The sequence below is a fragment of the Xyrauchen texanus genome, chromosome 22, assembly GCF_025860055.1.
Source record: "Xyrauchen texanus isolate HMW12.3.18 chromosome 22, RBS_HiC_50CHRs, whole genome shotgun sequence".
Taxonomy (NCBI): Eukaryota; Metazoa; Chordata; class Actinopteri; order Cypriniformes; family Catostomidae; genus Xyrauchen; species Xyrauchen texanus.
In genome coordinates this window covers 3,796,658-3,810,433 of record NC_068297.1, presented here as the reverse complement: position 1 = coordinate 3,810,433, position 13,776 = coordinate 3,796,658, and the positions used below count along the sequence as shown (strand labels likewise).

General features: G+C 38.2%; 1 protein-coding gene across 1 annotated transcript; it reads right to left on the bottom strand.

Annotated features, from left to right (window-relative positions):
• Positions 1-4,405: 4,405 nt before the first annotated feature.
• LOC127662484 (pancreatic secretory granule membrane major glycoprotein GP2-like) lies at positions 4,406-13,100 on the bottom strand. The gene is made up of 9 exons (XM_052153673.1): positions 12,941-13,100; positions 12,259-12,347; positions 12,064-12,168; positions 10,678-10,838; positions 10,225-10,360; positions 8,694-8,788; positions 6,677-6,845; positions 4,725-4,839; positions 4,406-4,612 (listed from the first exon to the last, which is right to left on the bottom strand). Exons 1-9 carry the CDS (start codon positions 13,014-13,016, stop codon positions 4,440-4,442), a joined length of 1,119 nt encoding a protein of 372 aa, XP_052009633.1. The 5' UTR covers positions 13,017-13,100; the 3' UTR covers positions 4,406-4,439.
• Positions 13,101-13,776: the final 676 nt, after the last annotated feature.

The following is a 13,776-nucleotide window of genomic DNA, read 5'->3' as shown; positions in this document are numbered from 1 at the left end:
AAACTTTGAGCGTCACAGCTCCGAGCGAGGATTTCACAGAAACGTGTGATTTGCCACATTTGAAGAGGCTGGCAGGCTCTGTAAGAGCATACCTCAATATGGGGTAAAAGTTGCACCCCTGGGGGCAGGAGCTGCCCAAAAATGCCCCAATTGACTTATAATGGTGTAGGACGGCCCATGAAATGAAAAGGCATAGGGATTTGTATTGAACATAGCTCTGGATCACAGTGTCATAGAGACCAGGGGTGGGCTCATTTTACTCAGACGACCAATCAGTCTCTCAGGATCATTGTGAAGCTATCAAGCCACGCCCTAGCAACCATTAAGAGCACCTTAGCAACAAGTCCCATAGACTTCTATTGAAACAGATCAAAGGGATATCTCCGGATAGAAGTGTCATAGAAACACAAGGGTGGTCTCGTTTGACTCGGGACAGCAAACAGCCAATCATGCATCAAATCAACACTTCCTAGCCCCTCCCTAGCAACCATTGTCGAGCACCTTAACAACCAAAATCCATAGAGGGATATCTTCCATTCTGAATGTCACAGAGGCATGGGAGTTGGTTTATATCATTCATACTGACAAGCAGCCTTTGGAGATTCATGATTGGCAGCTGCCAAGCCACTCCCTAGCAACTAAACAGAGTACCCTAGCAACCGTTTAGCAGTAACTATATCTCTGCACCACAAAATCAGAGAGACTTCTGGGTTGATTTATTTCAATCAGGATGGCAAGGAGACTTGATTAGTATCACTATGGTAACTGCCTAGCAACCAGATGGGGTTACCCTAGCAACCGAGTAACAAATCACATATCTCTGCATCAGAAAAACGTAGAGACTTCCGGGTTGACTTATTTCAATCAGGATGGAAAGGACACTTCATTAGTATCACTATGGTAACTGCCTAGCAACCAGATGGGCTTACCCTAGCAACCGAGTAACAAATCACATATCTCTGCATCACAAAAACATAGAGACTTCCGGGTTGACTTATTTCAATCAGGATGGCAAGGACACTTCATTAGTATCACTATGGTAACTGCCTAGCAACCAGATGAGCTTACCCTAGCAACCGAGTAACAAATCACATATCTCTGCATCAGAAAAACGTAGAGACTTCCGGGTTGACTTATTTCAATCAGGATGGCAAGGACACTTGATTAGTATCACTATGGTATCTGCCTAGCAACCAGATGGGCTTACCCTAGCAACCGAGTAACAAATCACATATCTCTGCATCACAAAAACATAGAGACTTCCGGGTTGACTTATTTCAATCAGGATGGCAAGGAGACTTGATAAGTATCACTATGTTAACTGCCTAGCAACCAGATGGGGTTACCCTAGCAACCGAGAAACAAATCACATATCTCGGCACCAGAAAAGAGTACAGACTTCCGGGTTGATTTATTTCAATCAGGATGGCAAGGACACTTGATTACTATCACTATGGTAACTGCCTAGCAACCAGATGGGGTTACCCTAGCAACCGAGAAACAAATCACATATCTCGGCACCAGAAAAGAGTACAGACTTCGGGTTGATTTATTTCAATCAGGATGGCAAAGACACTTGATTACTATCACTATGTTAACTGCCTAGCAACCAGATGGGGTTACCCTAGCAACCGAGAAACAAATCACATATCTCGGCACCAGAAAAGAGTACAGACTTCCGGGTTGATTTATTTCAATCAGGATGGCAAGGACACTTGATTACTATCACTATGGTAACTGCCTAGCAACCAGATGGGGTTACCCTAGCAACCGAGAAACAAATCACATATCTCGGCACCAGAAAAGAGTACAGACTTCGGGTTGATTTATTTCACTCAGCATCGCAAGGACACTTGATTACTATCACTATGGTAACTGCCTAGCAACCAGATGGGGTTACCCTAGCAACCGAGTAACAAATCACATATCTCTGCACCACAAAATAGTACTGACTTCGGGTTGATTTATTTCACTCAGGATCGCCAAGGACACTTGATTACTATCACTATGGTAACTGCCTAGCAACCAGATGGGGTTACCCTAGCAACCGAGAAACAAATCACATATCTCGGCACCAGAAAAGAGTACAGACTTCGGGTTGATTTATTTCACTCAGCATCGCAAGGACACTTGATTACTATCACTATGGTAACTGCCTAGCAACCAGATGGGGTTACCCTAGCAACCGAGAAACAAATCACATATCTCGGCACCAGAAAACAGTACAGACTTCTGGGTTGATTTATTTCAACCAGGATGGCAAGGACACTTCATTAGTATCAATATGGTAACTGCCTAGCAACCAGATGGGGTTACCCTAGCAACCGAGTAACAAATCACATATCTCTGCACCAGAAAACACTACAGACTTCCGGGTTGACTTATTTCACTCAGGATGGAAAGGAGCCATGTATTGTATTACCTTGGTAACTGCATAGCAACCACATGGGCTTACCCTAGCAACCGAGTAAAAAATCACATATTTCTGCACCAGAAAATCGTACAGACTTCTGGGCTGATTTATTTATGACCATAATTTTTTTTCTTTTCCAGTTACAACATGCTGTTTGACGAGTTTTGCCACGGCAAGCACCACTCACATTTTCTTCAGGAAATGTACCCATCTAGTTTCTGTCTGCAGTTCTTTTCAGTATATCAGCACTCACGCACCGAAATCAAAATATACAGACAGCAGTGACAACATCACACACTGTTATTATATCGAATTAAATACTAATAAGCGATTAAATAAAACTGTCCTTCCGACACCGAAGACTGTTGTGGGACTGTGAACATAAGAGTCTGTTTTTGAAGGAAATGTGCCCCAAAACATTTTATTTTTGTATTTTACACCAGACTGCTTTGTGAATGAGTGTCAATATAAAGCAGGATTTTAAAAAAAATGATTCTCAGGCACTGATCAGTACCAACTGTTCGTGTTCCAGCTTTATATCCTGAAGATGTAAGTATCACACTTTATATTTTGTGAATGTTTGTAAATCGCCTTTCCGAATGTGCTTGTTAGCTGATTCCACGGCTAATGCAGCTTAAGTTACTATTGTCTCTGATTGTATTGACAGAGACCAGATATACATATATGGCTGAACTCAGGGCTGGACTGGTAATCTGGCATACCGGTGGACTGGCCTTCGGGAGAACCGAGCGGGCCGGTGGGTCGGCCGCAAAATGGGCCGCCGCGATATGCAGAAAAGGACAGCAAACTTTCCAGAAATAATAATACAAGTAGGCGTAAATTACAGCTACTCAAAAAGTGTACTTAAGTACAGTACTCAAATAAATGTATTTCATTACTGTCTACCTCTTATGCTAGCACCACCATGCATCATCGTTGGGATGGTATTGCAAGGGTGATGAGCGGTGCCTGGTTTCCTCCAGACATGACTCGTGGAATTGAGGCCAGACAGTTTCATCTTCATTTCATCAGACCAGAGAATCTTGTTTCTCACAGTCTGAGAGTCCTTTAAGAGCTTTTTTGTGTCTTGCACTGAGGAGAGGCTTCCGTCTGGTCACTCTGCCATAAAGCCCAGATTGGTGGAGTGTTGTAGTAATGGTTGTCCTTCTGCAAGTTACTGCCATTGCCACACATGATCTCTGGAGCTCAACCAGAGTGACTATTGGGTTCTTGGTCACCTCTCTTACAAAGCCCTTCTCCCCCGATTGCTTAGTTTGTCTGGACGGCCAGCTCTAGGAAGAGTCCTGGTTGTTCCAAACTTCCATTTAAGAATTATGGAGGCCACTGTGCTCTTGGGAACCGTTAATGCAGCCACATTTTTTTCGTAGCCTTTCGTGCCTCGACACAATCTGGTCTCAGAGCTCTGCAGGCAGTTCCTTTGACCTCATGGCTTGGTTTTTGCTCTGATATGCATTTTCAGCTGTGAGACCTTATATAGACAGGTGTGTGCCTTTCCAAATCATGTCCAATAATTGAATTTGCCACAGGTGGACTCCAATCAAAGTGTAGAAACATCTCAAAGATGATCCAGAGAAATGATATGCACCTGAGCTAAATTTCAAGTGTCATCTCAAAGGGTCTGAACATTTACTATTTTATTAATTTGCAAAGTTATCAAAAATCAGCTTTTTGCTGAAAATGAAGGGGTCTGAATACTTCCTGAATGCACTGTACTATATATATATATATATATATATATATATATATATATATATATATATATATATATATTCTCAATTAAAATTAATGCCACTTAAAATTTTAATTGATCAGCAAGCTTTCAGGAATCTAAAAAGTGGTTTCATTGTTTTATTACTTTATTTATTTCACAATAAAACACAAAATAAGTACTAAAATAAAATGCACTACAGTTTAGTAGACACTTTCAAATGGAGCATTCCTCATAAAACACATGCGTGCATGTGTGTATGTTCATGTATTTATATATGGAGTTATATATCAGAGGTTAGCTGGCCACCTCTGAGATATGGTGGATGTTGGAGAGGGTGAGCTGGGCCTCTTGAGTGGGATACGAGTTCCTGCTCTGCAACCAAAGTTTCCCAAAAACCCCTGTGACGAGCATCAGGACGAACAGAAGACCTCCCAGCACAAACGTCTCGACAGGGGGTATTTTTGCACCTGAATTGGAGATGTTCAAGAAGACATGCATTATTGTGACAAATATATTTTTTACTTTCTGGTCAAACACAAACAAGCAAAGACCACATATACAACAGTTTGAAAGACTTACCCTGACTAGTGTTTTCAGTGTTTGCTTTCAGCCTTCTGATTGGTCCATACGAGACCGTGTGAGAAGATGCAACATTCCTTCTTATCCGTACTGACCTATCTTCAACAAAGCAGTTCTGTGATGTAAAGATGGATTAATGAGCATGTTTACATGCATGATGTTGCACTGATTATGCTTAGTAAACCATGTGAATGCTTTAAATGGCTTTCCTTTATCTGGTCATTCACTGTTTAAGCAAAAAACTAACAATCGGCACAGATTTTGGCCATTACCCCAAATTGGCTTTGCATGTAAACACCTTAACCGGTGTTCTTTCCGGCGTATCTAATGTGCACCAGTGTTGTGTGCATGCCTGTTTTTAAGTTTTGCCATCAAAAGCAGAGAATAATCAGATACATTTAAAGGGATAGTTCACCCAAAAATGAAAATTCTCTCATTATTTACTCACCCTAATGATATCCCAAGTATATATAACTTGCTTTCTTCACCAGAACACATTTGACGAAATATACTTAAATATCTTAGCTCAGTAGGTCCTTAAAATGCAAGTGAATGGCGATTACTCTTTTGAAGCTCCAAAAATCATAGTCAGCATAAACGAGATCCATACGACTCCTGCGGTTACATTTATGTCTTCTAAAGTGACGATCACTTTTGGCATGAAAAAGATAAATATTAAATAGTTTTTAAACTCAAAATCATACTTCGGTCAGGAGTGGTACGCAAGTGTGAAGTAATCGCATTTGAAACACGAGAACTGACGCACATGCGACACAGCTGGAAGAGCAGCGCTGTTTACAAGTGAGGAGGAGGAACACTGTACAGAAGCTTCGTTGGTTTTGGTTTAGATCTGTACTTATCTGTTTCTTTACTCACAATGGTGCGTTTGTGTGCTTATCCTGGAGATTGGAGAATATCGGTATCATGGCAACGCGAATACGTCTCACGAGAGGCCTCTTAGACACCACTGTCTCATGAAGCTTAACATCACGTTGAATTATAGTGAAAAAGTACTTAAATAGTGATGTTTTTTGCACCAAAGACATTTAGAAGACATTAATTTAACCGCTGGAGTCGTATGGATGATGTTTATGCTGTCTGTCTGTGATTTTTGGAGCTTCAAAATAGAAATAAGTCATTCACTTGCATTTTAAGGACCTACTGAGCTGAGATATTCTTCAAATGTGTTCTAGTGAAGAAAGACAAACACACGTGTGATATATGAGGATGAGTAAATAATGAGAGAATTTAAAATGTTTGGGTGAACTATCCTTTTAAGACACTGTTTTCTTGCATTGTAGGATTTTTTAAACAAGCTTATTTTTGGAAGTTATCAGAATACTAATGTGCATATAAACACACTCAGTTGATGCAAAAAATATTTTACACATTTAATTTTTTAAGGGGTAGTCCACCCAGTAATAAAAAAATCTTTCATCATTTACTCACCCTTATGTCATTCAAATTTTGTCATTTTTTCTTTTTCTTCAGTGGGACATAAAAGAAGACTTTTAGCAGAATGACCAGGCTACTCTTTTCCATAAAATGGAAAGTGTTTGCTGAAAAACTCAAACAAGCGATAACGGCTTAAATTTCGTTCTGTTCCTCACACAAAGCTATCGAATGACTTCAGAAGACTTGGAATATAGCAAACATTTTTTTATGTTTTTGTTTGAACTGACCTGGGCTTTGCTAAATATCTCCTTTTGTGTACCATGGAAGTAAAAATACATGCAAAAAAAATAATAAGTAAATCATGACCGAATTGTCATTTTTGGGTGAATTATCCCATTCAGAACATTAAGAGTAATTCAAATGCTTAACAATAACTGATGAATCATACATCATTATCTTTGATGCTCTTGTGTGCATTGGATATTCAATATAAAAGTGCTTTGTGTAGACTGTCTTGATGTTTTTGCGGTGGTTTGTAGGCATCGGTGTGGACTTACAGGTTGGCACACCCCTCCTGTGTTATGACAGATCTGGACGTTGCAGTGGAGAAACACATCTGTGTAGGAGCTGCCAACAAACTTGAACATTTGGACCCTGAACAGAGCCTCTGGACCTTGTCCGTTCTTCATCACAGCTAGTGTCTGGTCATTTGATAGCACCGGGCAGCTAATTTGATGGGAAAAGACGGTAAGCATTATATTGTTTTCCTCAAGCAACCACCACCATAGACACTGACAGGTGTCCCTCCCAAAAAAAATGATTAGTAGCCAACCGCTACAGGTTTGTCGATGTCCATGTGTATTTACAGTCTTGAACTCATGGGAATGATATTTAAATTGGACAGTTTTCCCTTTTGTTCATAAAAACTGTTTCCACTTTCTCCTTGCTGAAAGCATTGAAACTGCCCGTATTGTACAGGACAGGCACAGCTGTTAAACTGAAATGCATACGGCCTCAGACTGCCGTCACATGACTTAGACTGCATACTTAGTTTTGTCATCAGCTCCCTTAGCAACAGTTTCGACAATGTGTCTCAACAACATCCTTTGATACAGTTGGTGATAATTATCACTGAATGAAGTATTTAAAACACAAGCAAAGGACTAATGAGGTGGAGAATGAGGGTATCTTACACAAAGGACAATAGATGGGAGTTAATAAGCTAAATTAGTTTTTAAATCAGTACAATGCTCATCAGGCAAATATTTACCATGGTAACCATGGTTTCACCATGAATATCACATACAGAAGGTACTACAATAAATAATGCTACAATAAAACTGTGGTAACCTGTTATTACCCACAACGGTCATCAGCAAAACAAAACCAAAAATAAATCAAATGAAAAAGATTCAGAAAGCATCTTGCACTATTTGAAGGAGATTACACATACATTTATTTTGGAAAGAGTAACCATCGTATTTTATATAAGTAATGGAATAGCATTAATCTCACACACATGAAAACAGTATTTCTGCATCAAAGATACAATGAAAACAGAATTGGGGTTTTGTGCCTTTAAAGGAATATTTCGGGTAAAATAAGAGCTAAAATCAATCAACAGCATTTGTGGCATAATATTGATGAAGTTAATTTCAACTTGTCCCTTTAAAAAAAATGATAAATAAAGAATAAATCGAGATTACAGTGAAGCACAATAGAAGTGAATGGGCCAATCCATAAACATCAAAATTACCCACTGATCAAAAGTAAAGACGGCTCGTGAACAATATGCGTGTTTACAGGATTTTAGTGTGATAAAATTGCATACTAACATTTTCTGTGTAGTTCTTTCCAATTTTACAACATATGCCAGTATTCCACCACAAAAACAATGATTTAAACCACTTTACAGCTGAAATAATGCACAAGTTTTAACAGAAGAATTAATGTAAATCCTTTTATTAAATAATAAGCTTCACATTTATGCCTTTAAACCATCCAAAATTTTCCCCATTCACTTCTATTGTAAGTGCCTTACTGTAACCTCAATATTTCCTTTTGTCTTTTTTTTTTTAAGAAAAGGAGGGACATGATGACATAATGCCACAAATGCTAACAAGTTATTAACTTATTTTGAATCTAGATTATTCCTATAAGTCTGTTAGCTTTTAGCTTGTTTGTCTAGCATACTCCTAAAAGTTGAAAATAAATTTTAGCAGATACATTATATGCATTTAAAATGTATAGTCTTTTCGGGAAAGTGGAACAAAAATATTGATCTCATCTTTTCCATTGGATTGTGTACAAATTTTTTAAACGGCTTCTAGAATGAAAATGTCATTGCCCCAATACCACCTGCCTCTGACAAGCAACAGCATGTAGAAAATCATGGTTCTGCTGGGCTGTGACCTAAAGTATAGGCTATTGGCTATTAAAGAATAGAAAAGAAAAAAAAAAAGATGAGCCATTCAATTTGTCCCACACCAACTTGGTATTTGAATAGGAAATACATCAACACAATAAATAATATTGCGTTCATTAAACCATTTCCGGGGGTCTACATCAACAAACCTGTCCCTGATGAAGGTGTATTGAATGTTGCTGTATGGGTCTTTGGTTGGTGTGGCCCAGCATCTCTCCACTCTAAGAAACAGATTCGCTGGAATCTGTAAGATAAGAGTCCAGAAAGCTTTGTCAGTAATAAACAGACATATTTAAAGCAGTGACTGTTTGAGAGATGATGCACAGAACGTGTGTCAGTTTCTTTTAGAAGAGAGATAGAGAGATCAAATTTAGAACAATTGTAGAACAAAGGATGGTTGGACAGATATAACAATAGATTAATTGGATGAATGGACGGAAGGATGGATGGACATAACAATATATTAATTAAATCACTGGGATGGATGGTAGGACATAATGATATATTAATTGGATGGATGGACGGACGGACGGACGGACATAACGATAGATTAATTAAATCATTGGGATGGATGGATGGACAGATGGATGGACGGACATAATGATAGATTAATTGGATGATGGGCGGACGGACATAACGATAGATTTATTAATCATTGGGATGGATGGACGGAAGGATGGACAGACATAACGATAGATTAATTAAATCATTGGGATGGATGGATGGACGGACATAAAGATAGATTAATTGGATGGATGATGGATGGACGGACATAATGATAGATTTATTAATCATTGGGATGGATGGACGGAAGGATGGACAGACATAACGATAGATTAATTAAATCATTGGGATGGATGGATGGACGGACATAAAGATAGATTAATTGGATGGATGATGGATGGATGGATGGATGGACGGACATAACGATAGATTTATTAAATCATTGGGATGGATGGACGGACGGACATAAAGATAGATTAATTGGATGGATGATGGACAGACGGACATAATGATAGATTTATTAATCATTGGGATGGATGGACGGAAGGATGGACAGACATAACGATAGATTAATTAAATCATTGGGATGGATGGATGGACGGACATAAAGATAGATTAATTGGATGGATGATGGATGGATGGACGGACATAACGATAGATTTATTAAATCATTGGGATGGATGGATGGACGGACATAAAGATAGATTAATTGAATTGTTGGGATGGATGGACGGACGGACATAACAATAGATTTATTAATCATTGGGATGGATGGATGGACGGAAGGATGGACAGACATAAAGATAGATTAATTGGATGGATGGACGGACATAACGATAGATTAATTAAATCATTGGGATGGATGGATGGACAAATGGATGGATGGACGGACAGACCTTCATTAGTCTCTTGTATTCAGTGTTAATTTTCAGTTTTTTATTTTAGTCACATTAACTAGAAGTCGCTTTGGGTAAAAGTGCCCGCTAAATGTATTAATGAAAATGTAAACCGCTAATGACAAGCTGTATTTAAAACTTGTGTTCAGCGGGGGAAAAAAACACAGACTTTCCCACAAACTGTTCAGTCTTTTTTGATGCTGCATCCAAAGAATATGCAGCTTTCATGAAAGCCATTAATAGCTTGTGTGTAATGTCACCTATTCTGCTAAACACAAACCATGTAAACTTTGACATAGATGCTGTCTTCAAGTGTAAGTGAAGGAACAGTGGTCCATTTATCCTGGAACTCTTCGTCTTTATAGAGCAGCATGGAGACTGAGAAATTCCCATCCTCTGTATTGAGAGTAATTGTCCTGCGAGGGCAAAGAATGTTAAAAAGGGTCATTGAAGGGGCTGAAAGCCTTGCTCAATGAATATTGATTGAAACTCTTGAGTTAGACCCTGAGGCAGTCTTTTGTTACTTTTCGCATCCTTTTATGTGTTTACATACAAACAAACAATTAGTGGGGCTCAGCCTTTTATAAGCCTGGAAACATTTTAATAATTAAACCATTACTACATTTGGAGTGGTGCGGTCCCAGACAAACTGAGCTTTGAACCAAAATGACACAAGAAAGACTGACAGTTTGAAACTTAATTAACTGGTAATATAATGATGGGACAAACACACCTGACATCCACTCGGATCAAATTTTCCCCATTCTGCTGCTGGACCATGTAGTTTACTGGGTATCGACAGCCAAATGTGATGTTGACATAACTTCTGGTGATAACATCAGTTTCATTGTTGCGAATTGAGTTGGTGAACATGATGTGGTTATCATCCGATGCCTGGAAAAAATATTACCAATAATCAATACATCCATCCATCCCTTAGCAACTGTAAACAATTAGCAACCATGTACAATTTCAATCTGAATAACAACCCTACAGTTTAATAACATCTAACTGACATTCACAAGCCAATAAAAGGTAAAAGTTCAAAGGAAAGAAAGAAACAATTTGGCTATTGAATGGGCCAAAACTTACCATACAGCATCCGGTATAACAGACTTTATTGGCGCTTTATTCCCCTACCATTACAAACACACCTCCTTATTCACACTTAGTCTAGGCTCTAGAGAAAATGTTCAGTGCTAATCCACAAATGCCCTCGTTTCATCAGGCAAGTATGAGAAAACCTTAGGAAAAGTACTAAAGGGGAGAAGGAGGGATTCTGTCCCCTCTCAAAGCTGCGTTAACCTTTTGCTGGCTTTACAAAAAATGCCCTTGTGAAGCCTGAGACAGCCTCTCAACGCTACTCGTGGTCTCAAGTACAGATTTATGCCATGCCAGAGTTTAGCTTGTCGTCTGGGCTGTGCTACTGCTGTTTGAGACGAGCCGTAGAGCCAAATAAAAGAAGCAGTGTAAAGTACGACACTGAATTATAGTTGGCCTATTCACCGCAGCTGAAAACACAGTTATCATTTCCATATAAATCAGGATAATTTAGAGCCGCATGGCTGTTTGCCCTCCCCTCTGTGCTCTGAAAATACTCTAGCCAGCCAATTTGGAGGGAAAGGAACAACGCTGTGCATCTGCTTATTGAAAAATAAATAAATTAATTAAAATTATCACTAAAAAGGAAATCAAACCCTCAAGGTTTTCAGATATTACAATACACATAATTATGAGCATGCTAATGCCATGCATGTCATTTTTATTATTGGGACTTATTAAATAAAGCTGTACAATTCGCTGTTTGGCAGCAGCTTTACTTATATAATGAAAAAGCACATGGTTGCCTTTTATTGAAGGCATAGTAAAATATGAAAATGTACTGTTTGTATTTTTAAGTCTAACAGCAAAAGATGCCAAATTTGTAGTTTGTCTCAATGCAACAAGTGTCTACAACCTTTGTAAGAGTCATTAATGATCTGACATTTAAAGACATCAATTTGGAATGTTAATCCAATTTTAGTGACCTTGAATTAGTTTTCTGAAGTGGTTTATGGTTATACACGTATTTAAACACAACGTCATCTTTAAATCTTGTTGAGGACGTTTTCAGGATTACCATAATGGTGCCGCAGTCCGTGAGGTTTGTCTTTATGCTGAATACGTAGTCATTGCCGACCTCAACACCTCGACATTCGGGATCGTTCAGGTGCAAATCCCATATCTGAGTTGAGATCATGAAAACAGAATATCAAGATCACAAATTTATTTATTGCACATAATTACTTTGGAAAAGAAAATGGTACAAACTTACATAAACAGGTGGATCTTTGCTCAAGAAAAACATACCAGGAATGATCACTTGCATCTGATCATTGGTACAAATGACAGTTTCATTGAGTTCTACGAGAAAAATAAACAAAAATCTATTATTTTAGACCTTTGGAAAATGGCAGTCAGGAAGTAGGAAACTACTATAGACTATATGGGTGTCCAAACCTAACTATGTATAATGAAACTGGTCACCGAATTGATACTAGACAACAACAAAAAATAACAAATTTGCATAGTTATAGTAAGGTTTAAATGGTGGTATATTATTGCAAGCATTTGTTGATCAGATATGGTCTTTAATCAAGTGTCTGATGAAGGCTTAAATATTAATAATTTATTAAAATATTTTTTTTAAATGTAATTAAATAATTAGAATTACATATAATTAATATATATTATAAAATACAAATAATTGTAATGGTAGATGCTTTAATGTTTCAAAAGAATAATAACAATGCATGAGCAGTGCATTTAAAAAAAATATCCTTTAAAATTTGTACTCCTTAAATGACCAAATTGTACAAAAGTTATAAAATTACTACCAAATATAGGCTTTAAGTCAAACGGCTTAAATTCAATAGTCAACATGTTTTTTTTTGTTTTTTAAATAAGAAAATGATGGAATTTAAAGTTTTTAAATGCAGATTTCTAATCAGACTCACCCTCTTCTTCAGTCGGCACAGCAGAGGTGACGGTCCATATTGAGAGCAATGTCAATACCATAGTGGCAGATTCCATCTTTAAAGCAAATGCTCACTGGCCTCTTCTCTCCTGAAATGTAGTTCTCAATGTTTTTCTTCAGCCCGTTCCTCCAGATCTTCTCAGTTATCACCTCGACTAGCTGTCAGAAACAGACGTAGTGCTTGCACTCTCTCCAGACCTTCGAAACACTGCACTAATGAGGTGGGAACCTCCACTAGCTTTGAACACCAGCTTGAATGATGTCCACACCAACAATGAGATTCCACACATGAATAGGACAAGTTGGGGGCAGTCCAAGGTAATAACGTCCTACTAGATTTCAGACAAAAGCTGAAAAAAATAATAATAATAAAAAATAAATACTACTGACAACCCACTTAGCAGACAGCACAATAAACTGTCTTTGTGTGTTGGTCGACAAGGAGTTTGTTTGTCACGCAAAGGGAATGGAGGTACAGGGATGGTGTCTGGTTTTATTAAGACTCTTTTGTTTATATGGGTTTTTAAAAAGCATGGCAAAGGCTTTACTGTTTCGGGAACCCCAATGACTAGCTTGAAAAGAAACCCCGCCACACTGAGTCATGGGCAGTTCACGGACACCTCTGCCATGGATCTGGTTACTTTAAGACTGGACAGAAGGAGAGTCCAGGCATTTAACCTTGTGAGGGAGATCTTAAAATTATTTAGATTAATTTAAAATAAGAACAATTTAAAACAAGAAATGATGCCATTGAAATTAATGGTTGAAAACTTGAATTCAAGATGTATTTCCCTTTTCAAAGGGACACCTTTTGAG